This window comes from Aegilops tauschii, chromosome 5, assembly GCF_002575655.3.
Source record: "Aegilops tauschii subsp. strangulata cultivar AL8/78 chromosome 5, Aet v6.0, whole genome shotgun sequence".
In the NCBI taxonomy this organism is placed as follows: domain Eukaryota; kingdom Viridiplantae; phylum Streptophyta; class Magnoliopsida; order Poales; family Poaceae; genus Aegilops; species Aegilops tauschii.
In genome coordinates this window covers 510,571,131-510,595,158 of record NC_053039.3, presented here as the reverse complement: position 1 = coordinate 510,595,158, position 24,028 = coordinate 510,571,131, and the positions used below count along the sequence as shown (strand labels likewise).

At 46.1% G+C, this 24,028-nt stretch overlaps 3 protein-coding genes across 3 annotated transcripts; 1 reads left to right on the top strand and 2 right to left on the bottom strand.

Moving 5' to 3' along the window:
• Positions 1-5,455: 5,455 nt before the first annotated feature.
• LOC109746674 (uncharacterized) lies at positions 5,456-6,250 on the bottom strand. Its single transcript, XM_020305785.4, has one exon. It carries the CDS (start codon positions 6,115-6,117, stop codon positions 5,557-5,559), a length of 561 nt encoding a protein of 186 aa, XP_020161374.1. The 5' UTR covers positions 6,118-6,250; the 3' UTR covers positions 5,456-5,556.
• Positions 6,251-11,351: 5,101 nt separating this feature from the next.
• On the bottom strand, positions 11,352-12,288 carry LOC109746678 (non-specific lipid transfer protein GPI-anchored 15). Its single transcript, XM_020305789.4, has 3 exons — positions 11,863-12,288; positions 11,731-11,790; positions 11,352-11,620 (listed from the first exon to the last, which is right to left on the bottom strand). The coding sequence occupies exons 1-3, from the start codon at positions 12,233-12,235 to the stop codon at positions 11,499-11,501; spliced, it is 555 nt and encodes a 184-aa protein (XP_020161378.1). The 5' UTR covers positions 12,236-12,288; the 3' UTR covers positions 11,352-11,498.
• Positions 12,289-12,723: 435 nt separating this feature from the next.
• Positions 12,724-13,828, top strand: LOC109768724 (non-specific lipid transfer protein GPI-anchored 16). The gene is made up of 4 exons (XM_020327460.4): positions 12,724-13,128; positions 13,233-13,259; positions 13,358-13,393; positions 13,482-13,828. The coding sequence occupies exons 1-4, from the start codon at positions 12,786-12,788 to the stop codon at positions 13,655-13,657; spliced, it is 582 nt and encodes a 193-aa protein (XP_020183049.1). The 5' UTR covers positions 12,724-12,785; the 3' UTR covers positions 13,658-13,828.
• The last annotated feature ends 10,200 nt before the right edge of the window (positions 13,829-24,028 follow it).

The following is a 24,028-nucleotide window of genomic DNA, read 5'->3' as shown; positions in this document are numbered from 1 at the left end:
CTAATACCGCCTGGAACACCATAGTGTGATGGTGTGTCCAAACATCATAATTGCACCCTATTGGATATGGTGCATACCATGATGTCTCTTATCGAATTACCACTATCGTTTATGGGTTAGGCATTAGTGACAACCGCATTCACTTTAAATAGGGCACCACGCAATTCCGTTGAGACGACACCATATGAACTATGGTTTAGAGAAACCTAAGCTGTCGTTTCTTAAAAGTTTGGGGCTGCGACGCTTATGTGAAAAAGTTTCAGGCTGATGAGCTCGAACCCAAAGCGGATAAATGCATCTTCATATAATACCCAAAACAGTTGGGTATACCTCCTATTTCAGATCTGGAAGCAAAAGTGATTGTTTCTAGAAACGGGTCCTTTCTCGAGGAAAAGTTTCTCTCGAAAGAATTGAGTGGGAGGATGGTGGAGACTTGATGAGGTTATTGAACCGTCACTTCAACTAGTGTGTAGCAGGGCACAAGAAGTTGTTCCTGTGGCACCTACACCAATTGAAGTGGAAGCTTATGATAGTGATCATGAAACTTCGGATCAAGTCACTACCAAACCTCGTAGGACGACAAGGATGCGTACTACTTCAGAGTGGTACGTAATCCTGTTTTGGAAGTCATGTTGCTAGACAACAATGAACCTACGAGCTATGGAGAAACGATGGTGGGCCCAGATTCCGACGAATGGCTCGAGGCCATAAAATCCGAGAGAGGATCCATGTATAAAAAAACAAAGTATAGACTTTGGAAGAACTACTTGATGGTCGTAAGGCTATTGGGTGCAGATGGATTTTAAAAGGAAGACGGACAATGATGGTAAATGTCACCATTAAGAAAGCTCGACTTGTCGTTAAGATGTTTTCCGACAAGTTCAAGGAGTTGACTACGATGAGATTTTCTCACTCGTAGCGATGCTAAGAGTCTGTTGGAATTATATTAGTAGTTACTGCATTATTTATGAAATCTTGCAGATAGGATGTCAAAAAACATTGTTTCCTCGACGATTTTCTTGAGGAAAGGTTGTATGTGATGCAACCAGAAGGTTTTGTCAATCCTGAAAGATGCTAACAAGTATGCAAAGCTCCAGCAATCCTTCTAAGGACTTGAGTAAGCATCTCGGAGTTGGAATGCACGCTTTGATGAGATGATCAAAGATTTTGAGAAACTTGTATTTCCAAAGAAGTGAGTCGGAGCACTATAGAATTTTTGATGAGTATATGTTGTTAACATATTGTTGATCAGAAATGATGTAGAATTTCTGGAAAGCATACAGGGTTATTTGAAAAGTGTTTTTCAATGGAAAACCTGGATTAAGCTACTTGAACATTGAGCATCAAGATCTATAAGGATAGATCAAAAACGCTTAATAGTACTTTCAAATGAATACGTACCATGACAAGATTTTGAAGGAGTTCAAAATAGATCAGCAAAGAAGGAGTTCTTGGTTGTGTTACAAGGTGTGAGTATTGAGTAAGACTCAATACCTGACCACGGCAGAAGAGAGAGAAAGTACGAAGGTCGTCCCCTATGCTTTAGACGTAGGCTCTACAGTATGCTATGCTGTGTACCGCACCTGAAGTGTGCCTTGCCATGAATTAGTCAAGGGGTACAAGAGTGATCCAGTAAGGGATCACATGACAGCGGTCGAACTTATCCTCAGTAACTAGTGGACTAAGGAATTTTTTCGATTATGGAGGTGGTAAAAGAGTTCGTCGTAAAGGGTTACGTCGATGCAAACTTTGACACTAATCCGGATGACTCTGAGTAGTAAACCGGATTCGTATAGTAGAGTAGTTATTTGGAATAGCTCCAAGTAGCGCGTGGTAGCTGCATCTACAAGATGACATAGAGATTTGTAAAGCACACACGGATCTGAAAGGTTTAGACCCGTTGACTAAAAACCTCTCTCACAAGCGAGATATGAACAAACCCCATGGGTGTTGGATTCATTACAATCACATAGTGTTGTGAACTAGATTATTGACTCTAGTGCAAGTGGGAGACTGTTGGAAATATGCCCTAGAGGCAATAATAAAATGGTTATTATTGTATTTCCTTGTTCATGATAATTGTCTATTGTTCATGCTATAATTGTATTAACTGGAAACCGTAATACATGTGTGAATACATAGACCACAACATGTCCCTAGTAAGCCTCTAGTTGACTAGCTCGTTGATCAATAGATGGTTATGGTTTCCTGACCATGGACATTGGATGTCATTGATAACGGGATCACATCATTAGGAGAATGATGTGATGGACAAGACCCAATCCTAAGCATAGCACTAAAGATCGTGTAGTTCGTTTGCTAGAGCTTTTCCAATGTCAAGTATCATTTCCTTAGACCATGAGATCGTGCAACTCCCGGATACCGTAGGAGTGCTTTGGGTGTACCAAACGTCACAACATAACTGGGTGACTATAAAGGTGCACTACGGGTATCTCTGAAAGTGTCTGTTGGGTTGGCACAGATCGAGATTGGGATTTGTCACACCGTATGACGGAGAGGTATCTCTGGCCCACTCGGTAATGCATCATCATAATGAGCTCAATGTGACTAATGAGTTAGCCACAGGATCATGCGTTATGGAACGAGTAAAGAGACTTGCCGGTAACGAGATTGAACGAGGTATTGGGATACCGACGATCGAATCTCGGGCAAGTAACATACCGATAGACAAAGGGAATTGTATACGGGATTGATTGAATCCCCGACATCGTGGTTCGTCCGATGAGATCATCGTGGAACATGTGGGAGCCAATATGGGTATCCAGATCCCGCTATTGGTTATTGGCCGGAGAGGTGTCTCGGTCATGTCTGCATGGTTCCCGAACCCGTAGGGTCTACACACTTAAGGTTCGGTGACGCTAGAGTTGTTATGGGAAATAGTATGTGGTTACCGAAGATTGTTCGGAGTCCCGGATGAGATCCCGGACATGACGAGGAGCTCCGGAATGGTCCGGAGGTGAAGATCGATATATTGGACGAAGGGTATTGGAGTCCGGAATTGTTCCGGGGGTACCAGGCTATGGCCAGCATGTCCGAAAGGGGTTTCGGAGGCCCCGGCAAGCGTTGGGGGGCCTTATGGGCCAGGGGGAAGGGGCAAACCAGCCCACTAAGGGGCTGTGCGCCCCTCCCAACCCCTCTCACGTAACGTGGAGAGGTGGGGGCGCCTCCCCTAGGGCAGCCACCCCTCCCGGCTCGGGGGGCAAGTTTCCCAGGGGTGGGGGCGCCCAAACCCATCTAGGGTTTCCCCTGTGGCCGCCTCCCCTCCCCTAGGGAACCCTAGGGCACCTCCTCCACCCCCTTCCCCCTATATATAGTGAGGGAGAGAGAGGGCAGCTGTACCCCTTGCCTGGCGCAGCCCTCTCCTCCTCCAACTCCTCCTCCTCCGTAGTGCTTAGCGAAGCTCTGCCGGAGAACCACGAGCTCCATTGCCACCACGCCGTCGTGCTGCTGGAGTTCTCCCTCAACTTCTCCTCTCCCCTTGCTGGATCAAGAAGGAGGAGACGTCCCCGGGCTGTACGTGTGTTGAACGCGGAGGCGCCGTCTGTTCGGCGCTAGATCGGATCTTCCGCGATTTGAATCGCCGCGAGTACGACTCCATCAACCGCGTTCTTGTAACGCTTTCGCTTAGCGATCTTCAAGGGTATGAAGATGCACTCCCTCTCTCTCGTTGCTAGCATCTCCTGGATTGATCTTGGCGACACGTAGAATTTTTTTGAATTATTGCTACGTTCCCCAACATACCATGTATGAGTTATCATGTTATTTGCACATAAGTTACCGTGGCATGTTTCAGCGACTTGCTCCACCCCCATCCTCGCCGACCAAGTTATCAGGACCGGGGTACATAAGTTATCAGGTCCGCCATGTTTGAGTTATCATGTTATTTGCACAGAAGTGACCATGGCATGTTTCAACGACTTGCCCCACCCCCACCCTCGCCGACCAAGCTATCAGGACCGGGGTACATAAGTTATCAGGTCCGCCATGTTTGAGTTATCATGTTATTTGCACAGAAGTGACCATGGCATGTTTCAGCGACTTGCCCCACCCCCACCCTCGCCGACCAAGCTATCAGGACAGGGGTACATAAGTTATCAGGTCCGCCATGTCTGAGTTATCATGTTATTTGCACAGAAGTGACCATGGCATGTTTCAGCGACTTGCCCCACCCCCACCCTCGCCGACAAATTTTTTAGGACCGGGGTACATAAGTTATCAGGTCTATGAAATTTGAGTTACCATGTTATTCACACGAAAGTTAACGGAGGATATTTCATCCCCCCCCCCCCCCCCCCCGGTCGGTAAAGTTAGCAGGAACGGGGTACCTAAGCGCGGAAAAAATCGAACACTAAATTAACTCGTTTTTATGCATACGTAGTAGAGGAGACATGTTAAATAGCCCATTTACTTTCTTTTGTTCAAGAAAGGGATCGTAGGTCAGGTGGTAGGCTAGTTGAGTTGGCTCACTAGTGGTGCAATGATCGAATCCTCTCTTGTTCGCACCAATTTTTGCGTGAAAAAATCTCGAACGAAAAAAGATCTGAAGAGGGAAAAAAAAAGGATCGGGAGGAGAGCAAGAAAATCGGATCTGGAGCGGATCGTGCGCATGCAACAAAGAAAAGAAAAGGAAACTGTGGCACTAAAAATGAACAGAGAAAGAAAAGTACTAACATTGGCACTTGATGAGTGAATCAAAAGATGACGTCAAAAAAAATTGTTGGCATTAAATGGGATGGCTGCACGGACAATCAAATGGAAGAAGCGAATGGCTTGAAATTAATTTCGTGAATCAACGCACAGGAACGAGCAAAATAATGGCGTCTTAATTATGCTGACGTGGCTCTATAGGGTCAAGTATGACGACTATTGTTCACCTAAAAAAAATATACGTAGTGGTGTGGTGGTAGGCTGCTGTAGGTCTTCTCTTGGAGACCTCGGTTCGCTTCCAAACCGTGCTGCAAACGACCAGTCGACTGGTCGTTAGATTTCTCGTATATTAAATGAAAATAAGATAATTTATTATCATATATGTTGTCCATAATTTTTTTCCATTTTATTTATCAACAAACATGAAAACTTAATTAAGTGCAGATAAGATTTAGGCCTAATTATGACACGTGGTCGACTATGTGTTAAATATCCTAATTTTTTTCTAGGTTCCTAGCATATAGCCTCAATTTTTTGTTTTTTCATCCATAGATTTGTAATTTTTACCATCTCATTTAACTCGAAACTAGCTCGAGATTGACTCGAAATTGTTACAAGCTGAGCACGAGTCAAGTTCTACAGCTCGATCATAAGCTTCACTCAGTTTGAACTCGCTCGAATTTTCATTTGAGTTGAGTTGAGCCAACTCCAACTCGTTTGAGCTCGACTCGTTTGTAGCCCGATTAAAAAAAATAGAACGTGTTGCCTTTGTGAACGGATGGAGGACTACTTGACTGAACAATTAATAAAGAAAGCAAAGTTTCATACTATGACATTATGAAATTTTCTTTTGGCGTGGATATACATCAAGCTGAGTTATCACACCAATCAGTCCACCAGCACAGTGTCGGTGGAGATGAAGCTGAAGATGACCATGTCCTTGACGGCGCCCTTGAGCACGCAGTACCGCCGCAGCACGGCCTCCCGCCGGAAGCCGGCCTTCTCCAGCACCCGCTGCGACGCCACGTTGGCCACGTCCACCAGCGCCTCCACGCGCTGCAGCCCCTCCACCTCGCCGAACACCGCGGCCACCGCCCGCCGCACGGCCGCCGTGGCCACGCCCTTGCCCCAGTGCGCGCGCGCCAGCACGTACCCGAGCTCCGCGCGGCACGCGTCGTCCGTCGGCGACACGGAGATCGCGCCGACGGGGCGGTCGTCGTCGCCGGCGAGGCAGATGGCGCGGAACCAGGGGTGCGGGAGCACGGCGTCGTGGATGAAGGCGAGCAGGGGCTCCGTGGACTCGTAGGGCTCCCAGCGGCAGGGGGCGGCCACCTGCGGGTCCGACGCCCACGCCATCATGGCGTCCACGTCGGCCAGGCCGAACAGCCGGAGCGTCACCTCCGCGGCCGGCTTCTTGGTGGGCTGCGCTCCTTGACCGGCCTGCTCCATTTTCTTTTGAGCTGCGTGCTCTGGTTGGCGACGGCGAGCAGAGGTGGCCTGTGTTTATAGGTAGAATCTGTCAGAGCAAGCGCCCGCTCTGTTTGACCGCATCGTATACAAATTGTGAGTAAGGAAGGAACCTTGATGACCAAGTTTGCCGTGAAGTGAAACGATGGGGCGTTCTTGGAAAATTCAGAGAAAAGGACAGGCAGGCAGGCAAGTCCGCAAGTGTCAATGGTGATGGGGACGGCAAAGGAAGGTCGATGGAACCGAGGAAGAAGGGCGGCTACACCCTACTCAATTGTGGAGTCAATGGTCAGCCTGACCATGACTTCATTTTTTTTGACGTAAATAACTTTATTTCTCAAATGATAGTGAGGTCCTTTACAACAAGTTGAGAAATAAAGTCCGGGATTGAGTTATCCCAAAACTCCGAGAGTCTACTAGAGAGGGAGTATTTAGCTATACAATCAGCTACTTCATTTGCTTCCCGTAGGCAAGCAATGATTTCATAATGAGCAACATCTAATCCCAACTCTTTTTCTTCAAATACAGTAGCTGAATCTTGTCCCGAGTATTCTTCCATACTAAACGCTTGGACCGCATTATAGCAATCAGGTTCTATCTGGAAAGTATTGCAACCGATCTTAGAGGCAAGATAGAAGCCATTACGGATGGCCATTATCTCCGCAGATTCTGCTGTTGTCACATGCGGTATAAACCAGCTAGCTGCAGCAATGAACTCACCGCGCTCATCCCGCGCAATAGCCCCCGTTCCTCCATTCATATTCTCATAACAAAAGGACGCATCCACGTTTATCTTCACTACTCCCCTTCCCGGTTTCTGCCACATGTGATCACGCTTTCTTATGGGCTGATTCACTGCGAGTGAACGGTAAAAGTTCGTGGCCAGGACTCGGATTGAAACAGCTGTCCGATCCGGTGGTGGGATGTGTATCTCCTTTACTTTCTGTCTCCTCTGCCACCATATGTACCAGCTAGCCACTGTCATTAGCTCTGCCATCGGTACGCCCTCTGTGCTTTCATCTTTATACATTAGAGTGCTCATCGTGAATGAACCCGATCTGTCCTGTAGAGCTACGTTTTGAATCTCAGTTTTTAAGCCGAGTTTCTCCCAGATCTCCAAGGCTCGAGGACATTGGAATAAACAATGTTGCGTGTCTTCATAACCAATCCGGCAGACCGGACACTGCCCGGATACTGGTATATGACGCCCTGCAAGGGTTCCAAAACATGGTAGCACTCCTCGGATAACTTTCCACACAAAGTGCTTGATATTCCCAGGTACTCGAAGAGCCCAAACATGCTTCCATATATCCTGTTCTCGGCTCCGTTGTGGATAAGACAGATCCATCTGACGCCCAAATTGATGTTTAAATTCTGTGTGATAAGCCGATCTAACTGTGAAGTTTCCATTCCGGTTATAATGCCATGAAACAAAGTCATCCATGATATGCACTCTCAGTGGGATTTGTAGGATTCTGTACACATCGACCGGCCAAAAGACATCGCGAACCAACACCTCATCCCACTGACCTGTATGTGGATCAATTAACTCTTCCACTGTTGTCAACATAGTGGAGCCCCGCGGTGTTATGATTTTCCGGGACTCACTTGTTGGAACCCAAGGATCTTGCCAAATGTTTATATGTGATCCCGTACCCACTCTCCAAATACATCCTCGTTTGATCGTTTGAATCCCAGCAACGATACTCTGCCACGTAAAGGAGGATCCCTTCTTCGGCCCTGCATTCAATATGTTTCCATCTGGATAGTATTTAGCACTGAGAACTCGAGCACACAAAGATTCTGGATTCTGGATCAGACGCCAACACTGTTTTGCTAATAAAGCAAGATTAAAACTGTGAAGGTCTCTAAACCCCAGTCCTCCTTTCCTCTTTGGCATGCACAATTTCCACCATGCAAACCAATGCATCCGTTTCTTCTCCTCACTATCTCCCCACCAAAACCCTGCCATTTCATCTGTTATTGCCTTACAAATTCCTTTTGGCAATTTAAAAACTGACATAGCATATGAGGGGATTGATTGGGCCACTGCTTTCAACAAAATTTCCTTTCCTTGTGCAGAAAGTATTTTCTCCTTCCACCCTTTAATTCTCTGACAAATTCGGTCAATCAAGTGCTGAAAACAATCACTTCTATCCACACCTACAATTGTAGGAAGACCAAGGTATTTGTCAGATAGTGCTTCTGTTAAAATATCAAGGGTCCTGCATACATCTTCCCTGACGACAACATTTGTATTGGGGCTGAAAAAAACACTTGATTTTGCCGTACTGACAAGCTGTCCAGAGCTTGCACAATATACATCTAAAACCCTCCTCAAAGCATTTGCATTCCGTGTATTGGCCTTCATAAGAATGAGAGAATCATCTGCGAAAAGCAAGTGGGAGATGGATGGTGCATTACGATAGACTTTGATACCTTCCAAGCCACCCACCTCTTCCTCATGGGCCAACATGCTCGATAATCCTTCAGAACAAAGCAGAAATAAATAAGGGGACAAGGGGTCGCCTTGCCTTAATCCTCTAGTAGGTATTATCTCATCCGTTTCTGCACCATTAAACCTTATCTTATAGCTTACTGAGGAAACACACTCCATTATCATCTCAATCCAACCCGGATCAAAGCCGAGTTTTAACATCATTTGCTCCAAGAAACTCCACTCCACATGATCATATGCTTTCATCATGTCTAACTTGACTGCACAATACCCATTAGAGCCATGAGTTTTTTCTTTATTGCATGAAAGCATTCATACGCAATAAGCACATTATCTGTTATGAGTCTACCAGGCACAAACACACTCTGTGTGGGGGATATGATCTCGGGAAGAACTTTCTTTAACCTGTTCGCATGCATTTTAGAGATGATTTTATATACCACATTGCATAAACTGATTGACCTGAACTGTGTTATTACCTCTGGGCTATCTACCTTTGGTATTAACACACTATTTGTGTGATTCCACCCTGCTAGTACTTTCCTCATCTGTACTGCTTCGAGAACCTCATCAGTGAGCTCCTGACCATGACTTCAATTTGTTTTATATGGGGAAAAATTGACACTTTCTTTTTGAGAAAGGCAGGTACTATAGGTCCGCGCCATGTCGGTTTGCTTGGACCAATGGCCAGAACTGACAGCATCTATAACAGGACCCGCGCTCAAAAAAGGAAAAATATATATACATGACTCTTAAACCCTCCCCAAACTTCACAAAATCACCACCCAGCCAAACCCTCCAAAGCTGGCCCAAACATTTGGGTTGTCCGGCACCCCTTAGACACAGTCTGCACATGAGATGGATATGAAACGCTTGTACGTATCCTAATGCGTCTGCCATGTTGGATTCGACAGGCTGGACCCATCCCCAATCTCTTCAAATTATTCTCAACCTAGCCCAAGTTGCCCTCTTCTTCTTCTCTCTTCTACCTCACCGTTGCGATCCCCAACCCATAGCGTCACCACTGTCGGCCCAACCCACGACATCGTCGTCCATGCCTCCATCGAAGATGGACGCCACCCCGATATGTCTTACTCATCCGGACATACACCTCGTCCTCTATGTGTCCAATGAACATGAGATGCTTTTTTATTCTTTTGCTCATTTGTAGGCAAACGATGGATTCCTCGCATGAAACTATGAGAAGAATGACATTGATGAATTCATATACAAAGAGTTCATAAAGGGCAGATTCGAACGACGATGTTGATGAGCATCTAGAAAGAAATGGAGAAGTAAGAGGAGCATATTCTGAACTTCAATGGTTTGACAAAGGGCAGAAGTGTTGTTCCCCGGGATAGAATCATTGGCGCACAACTTCTCTACAACAACTACTTTTATTACCGGACACAACATACCATGAGGTTTTTTTTTTCAACGTTGCTTCTGGATGAGTAAACATTCGTTCTTGCACGTAGTGAATGTCGGGGAGGAATATGTTCTTACTTCAAGCTGAGGAAGAATTATTGCAGACAACTTTTCTTCTCTTCCATGTAGGAATGCACCGCTGCTCTCATGATTCTTGCATGTGGTAAAGCCGCAAATGCTTTTGATGCTAAAGTCCGGATGGAGAGACCACATCCCTTGAGGGCATGGTGAAATTTGCCCGCGCCGTGGTGAAGGTGTTTGGACCGGAGTACCTCAGAACCAACTATTGAGAACACAAAAAAGTTATTAATAATTGAAGTAGCAAGAGATTTCCCAGGTATGCTCGGTTCTGTTGAATTGCATGCATTTGCAATGAAAGAACTGCCTAAAAGGTTTGCGTAGACATTACCAAGGTTACTCCAAAGAGGCCACCACCATACTTGAAGCAGTGACATCAAAGGACTTGTGGATTAGACGGGTTTTCTTTGGCATGTCTGGTTCTCACAATGATATCAATATGCTCCAGCGATCTCTGTTGTTCAAGAGACTTGCAATGGGCATGCTCCGGCGTCCAACTACACTGTTAAAAGACACAACTATACAATGAGTTGCTACCCTGCCGATGGTATCTATCCTACCGGCGGCTTTCGTGAAGACTATATCTGAGCTCCAAGGTAGGTAACAATGTGTCTTTGCACAAATGCAAGAAGGTGCTAGAATGAATGTGAAAGGGGTATTCGGTGTGCAGGAATCGAAACATCGTAGCAGCTGATGACATGTTATGTAATCTTGCACAACATGGCCGTGAAGGATGAGAGTGAAGGGGCAACCCGTACACATGATTTTGAGAAGTTCGGAGTACGAGTCTGCCTCCTAGAATAAGATGCTAGGCATGTTGTGAACTTTCTAGAGATACATCGACAATTTCAAGACCAACAGGTGCACGTGCAACTAAATTATCTTGTGGAGTATATGCGGGTCCAAGCTAGAAATCAATGAATTTCATGTTTGAATTATGCACTTGAAATAAGTTTTATGTTTGAATTATATATTTTTATGTACAAATTTTTTCTTTGCATGAGGTATTCACTCACTGTTATCGTGTATTATCAAATGATGGACGTGCATGTATTTGGTTGGATTTGAGATTTCGAAAATGGAGGTTGTGGTTGTAAAAGAGAACATGGGCGGACAGGCGCTGCCCATGGGGTGTCCGGACGCACCCGTGGACGTGTGCAATTTATTCAAGTGTCAGTCAAGTGATATAGTATATAAGAATAAAAAGGAAAAAACTGAAGAAGAAAAATTGTATACGAATCTTCATGCAAGATCAAAGGAAAATAGCATCCATTTTGTCAGTATCAGTACTTAGTAAAACTGTTCATTCAAGGCTTGCTAAACAAACATTCATTCAAGTTTAACGGGGTCTCTGCCTCTGCTGCGTCAGATACAGGCCCCGTGGCCAATCCAACAGGTGTCAGGGTGTACGAATCAGAGCTATTGCTACGACGGCGACGACGAAGGCCAGACTTCTCCTTCCTGCTCTGTCGACATTCCCGAGGGAGTACTGAGGCGTCGGAGTGGCCTTGGATCCAGACCCTGCGTCAGATCCAGAGACAGAAAATGGCGCTCCGATTAGCTCACCGTGATGCGCTCCGATCATCTCCACGGGCCTATTCCAAAACATTTGCAGAAGGTTCTGCACGTACCTGCAGGCGTAGCCTCCGGGTCGTAGGGCGTCGCCGGAGAAGACATGGGAACACCCATGGCTGCACGGAACAAATGGCACGACGTTATTTTCTACTTGCGGTGTTGTTCGTACTTGCGCAGTGTGGGCTTACAGTCGCACTGGCTGGCGGGCGGGGCCTGGACCCTGCACGCCGCGGGCATCTGCAGCGCGCGGGCGCCGTCCAGGGCCACGCCGAGCGTGGCCGCCGTGCCGCCGAGCACCGCGCAGAGGCATTTCGGGCTGGACCGCAGCACGCCGGACACCGCCGCGCAGCACGGCTCCCCGGGCGCCGTCGCGTTGCCCGACATGTAGGCCATGCACGGGGAAAGGCTGACGAGCTCCGGCATGCAGCCAGAGCCCCCGCTGCCACCAGATGGAGCCGGCGCCGGCGCCGGCACCTGTGCCGCGCACTGGCACGCCAGCAGCGCGGCCGCCACGGCCAGGACAAGGCCGAGCGCCGAGACGCCGTTATGATCCGCTCCCATTGGACTTGTTGTAATTCCTTCGCCTTTGATGCGCGAACTGTGCGTGGCACTGGCATGGTCAGCTCTCTGATTTTGTAGCAAGAAGCATTCTCGTTCTTGACACTGACAGACCATGGTCCATAATAGCGGTTAGTTAAGGTTGGTCGCGCCGGTGAGCCCAGGCTATTTTTGCATATGCATTCACCATTGTTCGGTCAACTTCTCGCCAAATCCTTGGACTTCGCTTTCATGGAGAGTCAGTCAGAGTCTCCAAGACAGAGAGAGCAGTGCACCTGCAAACTTTGCGGATTCATCTGGTCACAGTCCCAGCTACCTCACGTCCTGATCACCTAAACGCATCAGCACAAGCGGTTCGCGCAACCACCATGGCCAAACGCTCATCTACCACCTGAAACATTCTTAACCACACTAGTTTACACACACGACAACTACCAAAGTGTATTTCCCATCACCCACATGCATATATAAGCAGCGGAACCGCGCGGGATCCTTCACAGTGTAATTTGCTCATTCAAAAAACTGTGGTGCATTTCAGTTGTATGATCGGGCTATGACACGGGACGGTGCGATGGGCGCGGCGGCGGCGTTGGTATTGGTGCTGGCCGTGCTGCCGGCGGCGGTGTCGGGGCAGGCGGGGGTGGCGACGTCGTGCACGGCGTCGCTGATCAGCACGTTCACGCCGTGCCTCAACTTCGTGACGGGGAGTACCAACGGCGGGGGCTCGCCGACGCTGCAGTGCTGCAGGGCGGTGGCCGGGGTGGTCCGCACCGGCGCCGACTGCGCCTGCCTCATCCTCACCGGCAACGTGCCCTTCGGCCTCCCCATCAACCGCACCCTCGCCATCTCCCTCCCCAGGGTCTGCAAGTCGCTCTCCGTCCCGCTCGTCTGCAGAGGTCCGTGTCTACTTCCAACAGTTTGTTTTCAGTTTTTTTACTGCACAATTTGAACTCTGATTAACCAAGCAAGTTCTTGTCTGTCGCATTCTTGTGATCTGCAGATACAGCGACGCAAATCCCAGCTCCAGGTAAATTAATTCTTCTTGCTTAACCTGCCATTGACATAGTATTGAGTAATTGAGTGTACATTACTGAAGCTGATTAACACTGAACGATGAACTTTCAGGGCCTATTGCATTTGCTCCGGCGCTGCCCCCTCTGCGTAAGTATCTTCAACGACGTTCTGCTCCTACCGTACCGAAGTTGCAAATTAATCTGTTGGTCTGAACAAACGTCTTGCAATTCTGCAGCAGCGTTGCCGCCGGAGTCGTCGGTGGATGAGACGGCGACACCGCCGGCGGTGGAAGCGCCGCCGGTCATGCAGGGGCAGAGGCCGGTGGTAGTGCCCAGCTCGGTGTGGAGGGGCGCCCGTGCTCCCTCCGTTCTGCTGCTTGTGGTCGCATCCATTTTGGTTCTGATTACGTAGGTTGTGCACGTGGAGGACTTGTAGGATGCTCATCTCCGAGACAATGGCTGGTTTTCGCCGCAAAGAAAAGAAGGATGTTACTATTGTGTTGGTGGCTTTGGGCTCACCGTGTAAGAAAATTTTCCGTGTGGGATCAATATGATGTGATTATGGAGCACGTGTTTTCTTGAATGTGCCGGTATGCCGGATGGATCTTTTGATGCCTTCTTCAAATCACATCACATCACACATCCAACGCTACGGATTTCTGTAATGATATCATGGTGGTTGAACACAAAGCAACGGCTGGGGAAGTGCCCTTCTTCTAGGCTCAAGCTCAAATGAGTTGGGTATGAACGGAAAAAGGGATCTACCCCCGCGTCTTCTTCACAGGGGCGGCTCAGGGGAAACCTACTTGTCCCCTTTGTCGGCCCCTCTTCCACCCTCTCCCTCGCCGTTGTCGGCATAGGTCACTGGGCAAAGGCCGCCGATGGCGGCATGACATGTCTTCTCGCGCGGAGCTGAGTCTTCCCCGTGCGGTTCCCGGTGGATGCGCTCGCGGACCCCTTACGATGGACTGTTCCGGCTCGGCATTAGTTAGTACCTTTTGTTCTCGCTAAATTTTCCCTTGATGTTAAGTTAGTCACAACGCACAAGATACTCATTTTCCATCTTATTAGGCAACTTTGTTTCAATTATCTTCATACACTAAAATGCACCAAACAAAATAAAATAAACTTTAGGTACCAACATTGCCTGGTTCACCAACAAAAATATCTCTTCACCTTCTATTTCTAAATTGCATTAATTTATGACCAGTTCAACCAATGGATAACAAAAACATAATGCTCTCGAGATAATTAGAAATTAATCAGGGGCACTAGAGTCCGTAGGTGAACATGAAACTCTACTTTGCGGAGCAAACTGTAGCAATCAACGGAGGCTAGGGGTCAGACTGTCGGAGGCACCTTACGAGGCACCGTGATTCGATCACAATGGCTGGGGCCATGACTGGCCGGAGTCTGGAGGGACAATGGAGGGGGGAGGGAACCACGAAAAGGTTGCGCAGATGGGCTGGGGGACTGTTGTGCCTACGAGATGTGCCGCCGCTGGCTGCTGCTCCTGTTATGTGTTCTCACGACCTTTTGCGGCTTGGGTCTGACCGTGATGTGCCCTGTCTCTTGGTCCTTGTGGTGGACTGGGCTTCATGCGCTATGAAGCATAACATAGGTATAAAAAAATTCACCGAATCATGGGCGGGACATGGCCCAGTTCGGCCCTCACGAATCTCTGCCCCTGGATGGCTGCAGACTGTACTATAATGACCTCCTACGGCTCCACGGTGATGGTGGTCACCGGAAGCTCTCCGAAGAGGTTCATCTCTCCAGATCCAGATCCGGTGGTTCACTTCGGCAATGGATGAAAACTATGGACGAAGACGTGGCACAGAGGGATGGTTGTGCAGCGGTGGCGGTCGCACATCGTATTTTTTTTCTTTTTTTCGAAAAGGGGGAGCTCCCCGGCCTCTGCTTCAGAACGATGCATACGACCATACTTATTAATAAGCAAAAAGGTTCAACACAAGTCATCATGTCTCAAACAAAAGAACGAAAAATGCTCACAAAGAGCACAAAAAGAAAAGTAAAGCCACAACCGGCTGGCATAAGAAAGATAGGAAAACTAATTGCCTATCCTATTACATAACCGCCATCCAAACCGGTTGAAAATAGCCCGAGCTACTATCTCTCATCGGATAGATCCAGTAACCATACGCTCCCTGGCCTCCGTCGGAGTGAGTAGCGACCACACACGGATCAACGCAGTGGCTCGGAAGATAACCTGCAAAAAATGAATGTTTGTTGTTCTGTTAAAGACCAAATCATTTCTGCAGTTCCAGACTGCCCATAATAAAGCACATACTCCTACACGAATGTGTCTCGATGTTTCGGAATCTATCCTGTTTCGGATTCTATCCCGTCAAGCCACGTCCCAAATAACGTGCTGATAGTATTCAGAGGAGTAACATTAAAGGCTATTTGAACCGTTCGCCACATTTTTTTTGCCAAAGGGCAGTCAAGAAAGAGGTGCTTGATGGATTCATCCCGATCACAAAAACTACATCTTGTAGATCCTGTCCAGTTGCGTTTTGCCAAGTTGTCCTTTGTTAAAATGACTTGTTTATGTACAAACCACATAAACACTTTAATTTTCAAAGGTACTTTGACTTTCCAAACATGTTTCGAACTAGGAGTAGAGCTAGAGTTGATAACATTCAGATACATGGATTTAACTGTAAACTCTCCATTCCTAGTTAGCTTACACCACAACTGATCGGGCCGTTGAGAAAGCTGAACATCCATCAGTCTTCTCACGAGATGGAGCCAGGCTTCCCAACGGTTTCCGGCTAGCGTCCTCCTGAAGTGAATATTGAGTGGAGTGGACTGAAGTACTGTTGCAACGTAAGCGTCTCTTCGTTGAACAATGCTATAAAGCGAAGGATATTGAAGCGCGAGGGGTGTTTCCCCTAGCCACGTATCCTCCCAGAATCTCATAGTGGTACCGTTTCTAACTATAAACTTTGTCCTATTGAAAAAAACTGATTTAACTCTCATCAGTCCTTTCCAAAAAGGCGAGTCCGTCGGCCTCACTGTCACCTGAGACAACGTTTTGGAATGAAGGTACTTATTACGCAGAATCTGCGCCCATGTGGCCTCCGTCTCTACAGATAGCTTATACAACCACTTGCTGAGAAGACATATGTTCTTCACCTCAAGATTTTCAATACCTAGACCCCCTTGGTCTTTCGGTCGACAAATAATATCCCATTTAGCGAGTCTGTATTTTTGCTTTAGCTCATCACTCTGCCAGAAGAAACGTGATCGATAGAAGTCAAGCCTTTTCCGAACTCCAACTGGTACCTTGAAAAAGGACAAGAGAAACATGGGCATACTCGTGAGAACCGAATTAATGAGAATTAATCGGCCTCCATATGACATCAGCTTGCCCTTCCAGTAGCTCAGGTTCTTCCCAAATCGATCCTCAATGCACTTCCATTCTCTGTTTGTGAGCTTACGATGGTGGATTGGTATACCCAAATACGTGAAAGGTAAAGCCCCCAATTCGCACCCGAACAATTGTTTGTAAGCATCTTGTTCCTCATTGTCTCTTCCAAAACAGAATAATTCACTTTTATGGAAGTTAATCTTTAACCCGATCAATTGTTCGAATAAGCATAGCACCAGCTTCATGTTTCGTGCTTTTGCAAAGTCATGCTCCATAAAGATGATAGTATCATCGGCGTACTGTAGGATAGACACACCTCCATCAACTAGATGAGGAACCAGGCCACATACCTGACCAGCATCCTTAGCCCTTCCTATTAGAATTGTCAACATGTCGACTACTATGTTCAACAGAATAGGTGACATCAGATCTCCTTGTCTCAGGCCCTTATGTGTTTGGAAGTAGTGACCTATGTCGTCATTCATTTTAATTCCAACACTTCCTTTTTGCGTGAAAGATTCTACCTGGTGTCTCCAGGCCTGATCGAAACCTTTCATACGCAAGGCCTGTTGAAGAAATGGCCATTTGACATTATCGTACGCTTTCTCGAAATCCACTTTGAAAACAACCCCGTCTAGTTTTTCGCGTGAATTTCATGGAGCATTTCATATAGGACCAAAACCCCTTCTAGGATGTTTCTGTCCGGCATGAAAGCAGTTTGGGACGGCTGCACCACAGAGTGCGCAATCTGCGTAAGTCTATTAGTCCTAACCTTGGTGAAAATTTTCAAACTTACATTAAGAAGACAGATCGGCCTGAACTGCTCAATTCTCACGGCCTCTATTTTCTTAGGAAGCAAACTTATCGTTCCAAAATTCAAATGAAACAACTGAAGCTGCCCAGAGAATAAATCATGGAGCATCGGTATCAAATCCCCTTTAATAATATGCCAACACGTTTTATAAAACTCCGCCGGAAAACCATCCGGCCCTGGAGCTTTACTATTCTTCATATGTGAAATAGCCTTAAACACCTCTTTCTCCGAAAATGGGCGGTCAAAATATCATTTTCATCCGCAGCAAGTTGAGGAACATCATCAACCCTCGACTCATCCAAGGATACAAAATTATGCTCCGGAGGCCCAAACAGCTGCTTGCAGTAATTGGTTATGTATAAATTAAGGTTTTCCTGCCCTAAAATCGTCCCCTCGTCTTGCTCAAGCTGAAAAATTCTTTTCTTTCTGTGCTTGCCATTGGCGATCATATGAAAGAATTGAGTCTCATCGTCCCCTTGGACAACTTTGCGAACCTTAGCAAGCAATGCCCACTTCAATTCCTCCTCCCGCGGGAGTTCTTTCAATCTCATCTCCGCACCCACTTTAGTTTCCAGGTCCGTGGTCTCTAGAATTGTGGACTCGGCTTTTAAATCTAGGGACTGAATAAGTGTAAGGAGCCTTTCCTTTTCTATCTTATAGATCCCACTCAGATGCTTAGCCCACCCACGTAAGAAACTTCTTAAGTGCCTTATCTTATTCTGCCATCTTTCAACGGAAGTCCTCCCTCCTGCATCTTTAGCCCATTCCTTGGCTATCAGATCCAAGAAACCTTCTCTTTCAAACCACGCCAATTCGAAAGAAAAGGTGTTTTTATTCCCCACATGCGTTGCCTCACCAGAGTCAACCAGCAAAGGGGTGTGGTCGGAGATCGCGCGCGATAATGCCTGGACTATTACCAGGGGAAATTTCTGCTCCCATACGACGCTCGCGAGGACACGATCCAGCTTCTCAAATGTCGGGTTTGGCAGTGTATTAGCCCAAGTGAATTTTCTACCCGAAAGCTCTATCTCTCTCAGATCCAAGCTTTCAATAATGGTATTAAACATAAACGACCATCTGCCGTCAAAGTTATCATTGTTCTTTTCCTCTCTCCTTCTAATAATGTTAAAGTCGCCCCCAATCAAAATTGGAAGCTACTCAGAACCGCAAATACGGACAAGATCCCCAAAAACTCTGGTTTGAGTTCTGGCTGCGCGGCGCCATATACCGCCACCAGTGCCCAATTAAACCCATCGGCCTTCGATCTAACCCGAAACTTAACGGCGGAATCTCCCATAACCCCACTTCGGACTTCCAACGACTCACATTTAACCCCAAGTAAGATCCCACCGGATCTTCCTCTCGGAGGTAAGCAATGCCAATCAAAATCGACACCTCCCAATAAAGTACTTAGAAACTTGGGGGTGAAATTGTCCCTTCCAGTTTCAGAGAGGGCGATCAAATCCAACTTATGTTCGATAGAAGCATCCGCTAGAAACCTTCTTTTAGCCAAGTCTGTCAGACCTCTGCTATTCCAAAAGATTCCTCTCATATTTGATCATGGAATTTTTTAGTAGTAAGGTTCCTAGCACTTCTACGCACAGCCGAAGCTGGATAAATCTTTCGCTTCCACTTGCGTTTAGGCTTGTTTTGATCCTCCACCCGGTCCTCACAACCGGGCTCCATGGACCAAACTGCCTGAGAATCGATAGGGGCAGAATCCCTTAGGGAGATAGAACCATCATCCTCCTCTGTCTCAGGAAGGGATGGGGCAAGATCCGCACAAAAACTATCGAGAACCCTGACTCCCAATGCATCTATGTCGGAATCGTTCATAGGTTTGACCACTGCTAAGTTTCGAATCAGTTCTAAAGCGCGTTCCGCTTCAAGATCCAGGATATCATTAACGGATTTAGAGATTTCACTATCATTACTACCTAGTGAAACTCCTAACTGATTTGCATTATGGATAATTTCATCATTAGAAAAATGCAAAATGGAATTGGAAGTGTTGACCGACATACCAGTAGTGACCTGAATGTCATGAAGCTTGGCCGCCCACATGGTGCACCTCAGCTGCATGTCATCAACATCCGGCTGATCCTGGAGGCGGCAGCTCATCTGTCGTCCCTCGGACACAGGATCCGGAATCCCTCCAAAAGCGATGATCTCCTCCGGAGAAGCCATGTTTGGGGTAAGGCTACCAGCCCCACCCCCAACATGGCACCGCCGGGCTGGGACAACCGGAGAAGCGCCATGAGCCGTCGCAGGCACCAGCGAGGTTCCCAATGCACCCAGCGCCGTCAGCCGGCAACCGGCGCCCGGGGACGCAGCGAGTCGCATGTAGCTGTTGGGATTGCGGAAAAGTGATGGTGACAACTCATGCGTGACTTTGATGGTGGTGCTACGGGCACCCAGTCTTGAGCTAGAAGGTAAAAACCTAGGTCTAATCCAAGCGGATTATACCTGCCAATGGCGATGTTTTTTTTTTGCGTCGATACCTTATTGAAGGCATTGAACATATATGCTCGAACTGATTCTTGATGGTGAAAACCTAGATTGTTGCCTTGATGGTTGGATTTGATGACAACGACGCATCAACGTCTCTCCCTTCCTAAAAGCTTTGCTGTTAAAGAACTTCGTCATCCGCGTGGTGTCATGAGATGATTGATACGAATTTGTTTTGCAACAATCATCCGATTTTTTCACATGCATCAATTTTTCGTGATGTAATCACATTCGTGGAGGTGTGGGCCAAACAAATTTGACGTATGAGGTATGCGGAAAATAAATAAAAACCTCCACCAATGTGATTCCATCATGAAATTTTGTACACATGAATTTTACTATTCATCCGAGCTCAGATAGTCTGTGTCCCAACAGTTCATCTACGTTGATGTGTCATCAAATTTATATCTAGAAGGCACCACGTCAGTTGGTAGCACACGCTATCCGTTCACGCATAAGAGCAACTCTCTAGGAGAGTCGTCATATGGTCATCCTCCATAACACATATGAAGCATGCTCAATATGGATATAGATGTTGTGCAGCCAAGACGTAAACTTAGATTCGTCAAAAGGCAACATCCATATTTTTCTTGCATGTAGATCTAGTTTGTCATTGATTACAATGGTTCTTCCCCAATAATAAAAGAATTCAAAACATATTTGATTGAATTTGACTTTATTTCTAAAAATTTGGGCAAAAATTAGTCACGTCGTGACTGACATTGATGAACGCCTAATACTTAGTTTAACATAGCCTAATTAACATGCAAAAACAAACTATAGACTAATTAGCTAACATTTATGACAGCTGGATTCGACGGTAGGGCCTAGTTGCAGCCACCACATAGATTGCTTGATGACCAGGATGAAACAATAGAGCAGGGTCAAACGGAAAAGATGTCATTGGCTCTGGCAAGTGATGGCCAACTGCGGCGGTAAGGGTTGGTGCAACAGAGGGTAATAGAGTAACAGAGTTGGGAATTGGTGAAGAAGCCGAAGGGGCAACCCCTCCCTATTCTTGGGCAGAGCAAACACATCGACAAAGGACTAACCACCGTCAAATGAATCTCCCAGGATAATCGAGGCCTTTGGCGGGGTAATCCAGTGTACCCGACATTGGTAAGGCTTGGCCATCGCTAACTTGAGCAAAATTTGGGCCCAGATTACCAATGGTGGGTGCTACATCTTGAGCTTGCGTTGGTTTTTCCCTTGAAGAGAAAAGGGTGATGCAGCAAAGTAGAGTAAGTATTTCCCTCAGCTTTTGTGAACCAAGGTATCAATCCAGTAGGAGATAACGCGACAAGCCACCGAATACCTGCACAAACAAACACCAACTTGCACCCAACACAATAAAGGGGTTGCCAATCCCTTCACGGTTATTTGCAAAGTGAGATCTGATATAGATGGATAAACGGCAAAGTAATATTTTTGGTATTTTTGGTTTATGGAACGGAAAGTAAAAGATTGCAAAGAAAGTAAATAGGAAACTAAGATTGTAGATCGGAAACTTTTATGATGGAAAATAGAAGATTATATGATGGAAAATAGACACGGGGGCCATAGGTTTCACTAGAGGCTTCTCTCAAGATAGAAATTATTACGGTGGGTGAACAAATTACTGCCGAGCAATTGATAGAAAAGCGCAAAGTTATGATGATATCTAAGGCAATGATCATGAATATAGGCATCACGTCCGTATCAAGTAGACCAAAACGATTGTGCATCTACTACTATTACTCCACACATCGACCGCTATCCAGCATGCATCAGGTTCATAAGAACAGAGTAATGCATTAGGCAAGATGACATGATGTAGCGGAATTAACTCAAACAATATGATGAAAACCCCATCTTTTTATCCTCGATGGCAACAATACAATACGTGCAGACTAAGGCATAGTCTAGTGGTGGGAAGGGGCTGATGCCTTCCTACCCACCCAGGTTCAAGACATGGTACTTGCAATTTGGGTTTGTTGCACCAATTATACTGTAGGGGGTTCCCTTACAGTCTTTCTGTCAAAAAAACAATACAATACGTGCCTTGCTGCCCCAATTGTCACTGGGACAGGACACCGCAAGATTGAACCCAAAGCTAAGCACTTGTCCCATTGCAAGAAAAACCAATCTAGTTGGCCAAACCAAATCGATAGTTCGAAGAGACTTGCAAAGATATCAAATCATGCATATAAGAATTCATAGAAGATTCAAATAATATTCATAGATAAGCTGATCATAAATCCACAATTCATCGGATCTCGGCAAACACACCGCAAAAGAGTATTACATCGAATAGATCTCCAAGAACATCGAGGAGTACTTTGTATTGAGAAGCAAAGAGAGAGAAGAAGCCATCTAGCTACTAGCTATGGACCCATAGGTCTGTGGTAAACTACTCACGCTTCATCAGAGAGGCAATGGTGTTGATGTAGAAGCTCTCCGTGATCGAATCCCCCTCTGGCAGGATGCCGGAAAAGGCCCCTAGATGGGATCTCAAGGGTACAGAAGGTTGCGGCGGTGGAAAAGTGGTTTCGTGGCTCCCCTGGATGTTTTTGGGGTATAAGAGTATATATAGGAGGAAGATCTAGGTCAGGGGGTCACCGAGGGGCCCACAAGGTCGGGGGCACGCCCTACCCCCCTTGGCGCGCCCTCCACCCTTGTGGCCGCCTCGTGGCTCGTCTGACTTGCACTCCAAGTCTCCCGGGTGTCTTCTGGTCCAAGATCGTGAAAGTTTTATTCTGTTTGGTATTCCTTTTCCGCGAAACTCTAAAACAAGAAAAAAAACTGGCACTGGGCTCTAGGTTAATAGGTTAGTCCCAAAAAGCATATAAAATAGCATATTAATGCATATAAAACATCCAAAACAGACAATATAATAGCATGGAACAATAAAAAATTATAGATATGTTGGAGACATATCAAGCATCCCCAAGCTTAATTCCTGCTCGTCCTCGAGTAGGTAAATGATAAAAACATAATTTTTGATGTGGAATGCTACCTAACATATTTATCCATGTAATTCTCTTTATTGTGGCATGAATGTTCAGATCCGTATGATTCAAAACAAAATTTAATATTGACATAAAAACAATAATACTTCAAGCATACTAACAAGATAATTATGTCTTCTTAAAATAACATGGCCAAAGAAAGATTATCCATAGAAATCATATAGTCTGGCTATGCTCCATCTTCATCATACAAAATATTCAAATCATGCACAACCCCAATGACAAGCCAAGCAATTGTTTCATACTTTTGATGCTCTCAAACCTTTTCAACTTTCACGCAATACATGAGCATGAGCCATGGACATAGCACTATAGGTGGAATAGACGGTGGTTATGGAGAAGACAAAAAGAAGAAGATAGTCTCACATCAATTAGGCATATCAACGGGCTATGGAGATGCCCATTAATAGATATCAATGTGAGTGAGTAGGGATTGCCATGCAACGGATGCACTAGAGCTATAAGTTTATGAAAGCTCAAAAAGAAAACTAAGTGGGTGTGCATCCAACTTGCTTGCTCACGAAGATCTAGGGCATTTTGAGGAAGCCCATCATTGGAATATACAAGCCAAGTTCTAGAATGAAAAATTCCCACTAGTATATAAAAGTGACAATATAGGAGACTCTCTATCATGAAGATCATGGTGCTACTTTGAAGCACAAGTGTGGAAAAAGGATATTAATATTGTCCCTTCTCTCTTTTCTCTCTTTTTTTTGTTGGGCCTTCTCTCATTTTTTGGCCTCTTTTTCTTTTTCTTTTTTTGTCTGGAGTCTCATCCCGACTTGTGGGGGAATCATAGTCTCCATCATCCTTTCCTCACTTGGGACAATGCTCTAATAATGAAGATCATCACACTTTTATTTACTTACAACTCAAAAATTACAACTCGATACTTAGAAGAAAATATGACTCTATGTGAATGCCTCCGGCGGTGTACCGGGATGTGCAATGAATCAAGAGCGACATGTATAAAAATGATGAACGGTGGCTTTGCCACAAATACGATGTCAGCTACATGATCATGCAAAGGAATATGACAATGATGGAGCGTGTCATAAT

Excerpts from the sequence above, each read along its gene's own strand:
- LOC109768724 (XM_020327460.4), top strand. The coding sequence starts at position 12,786 with ATGACACGGGACGGTGCGATGGGCGCGGCGGCGGCGTTGGTATTGGTG. Across the intron at positions 13,129-13,232 it reads CGTCCCGCTCGTCTGCAGAG|ATACAGCGACGCAAATCCCA; the intron begins GTCCGTGTCTAC and ends TGTGATCTGCAG. Across the intron at positions 13,394-13,481 it reads TCCGGCGCTGCCCCCTCTGC|CAGCGTTGCCGCCGGAGTCG; the intron begins GTAAGTATCTTC and ends GCAATTCTGCAG.
- LOC109746678 (XM_020305789.4), bottom strand. The coding sequence starts at position 12,235 with ATGGGAGCGGATCATAACGGCGTCTCGGCGCTCGGCCTTGTCCTGGCC. Across the intron at positions 11,791-11,862 it reads GCCCGCCAGCCAGTGCGACT|CCATGGGTGTTCCCATGTCT; the intron begins GTAAGCCCACAC and ends TGTTCCGTGCAG. Across the intron at positions 11,621-11,730 it reads CCCGGAGGCTACGCCTGCAG|GGTCTGGATCCAAGGCCACT; the intron begins GTACGTGCAGAA and ends GATCTGACGCAG.
- LOC109746674 (XM_020305785.4), bottom strand. The coding sequence starts at position 6,117 with ATGGAGCAGGCCGGTCAAGGAGCGCAGCCCACCAAGAAGCCGGCCGCG.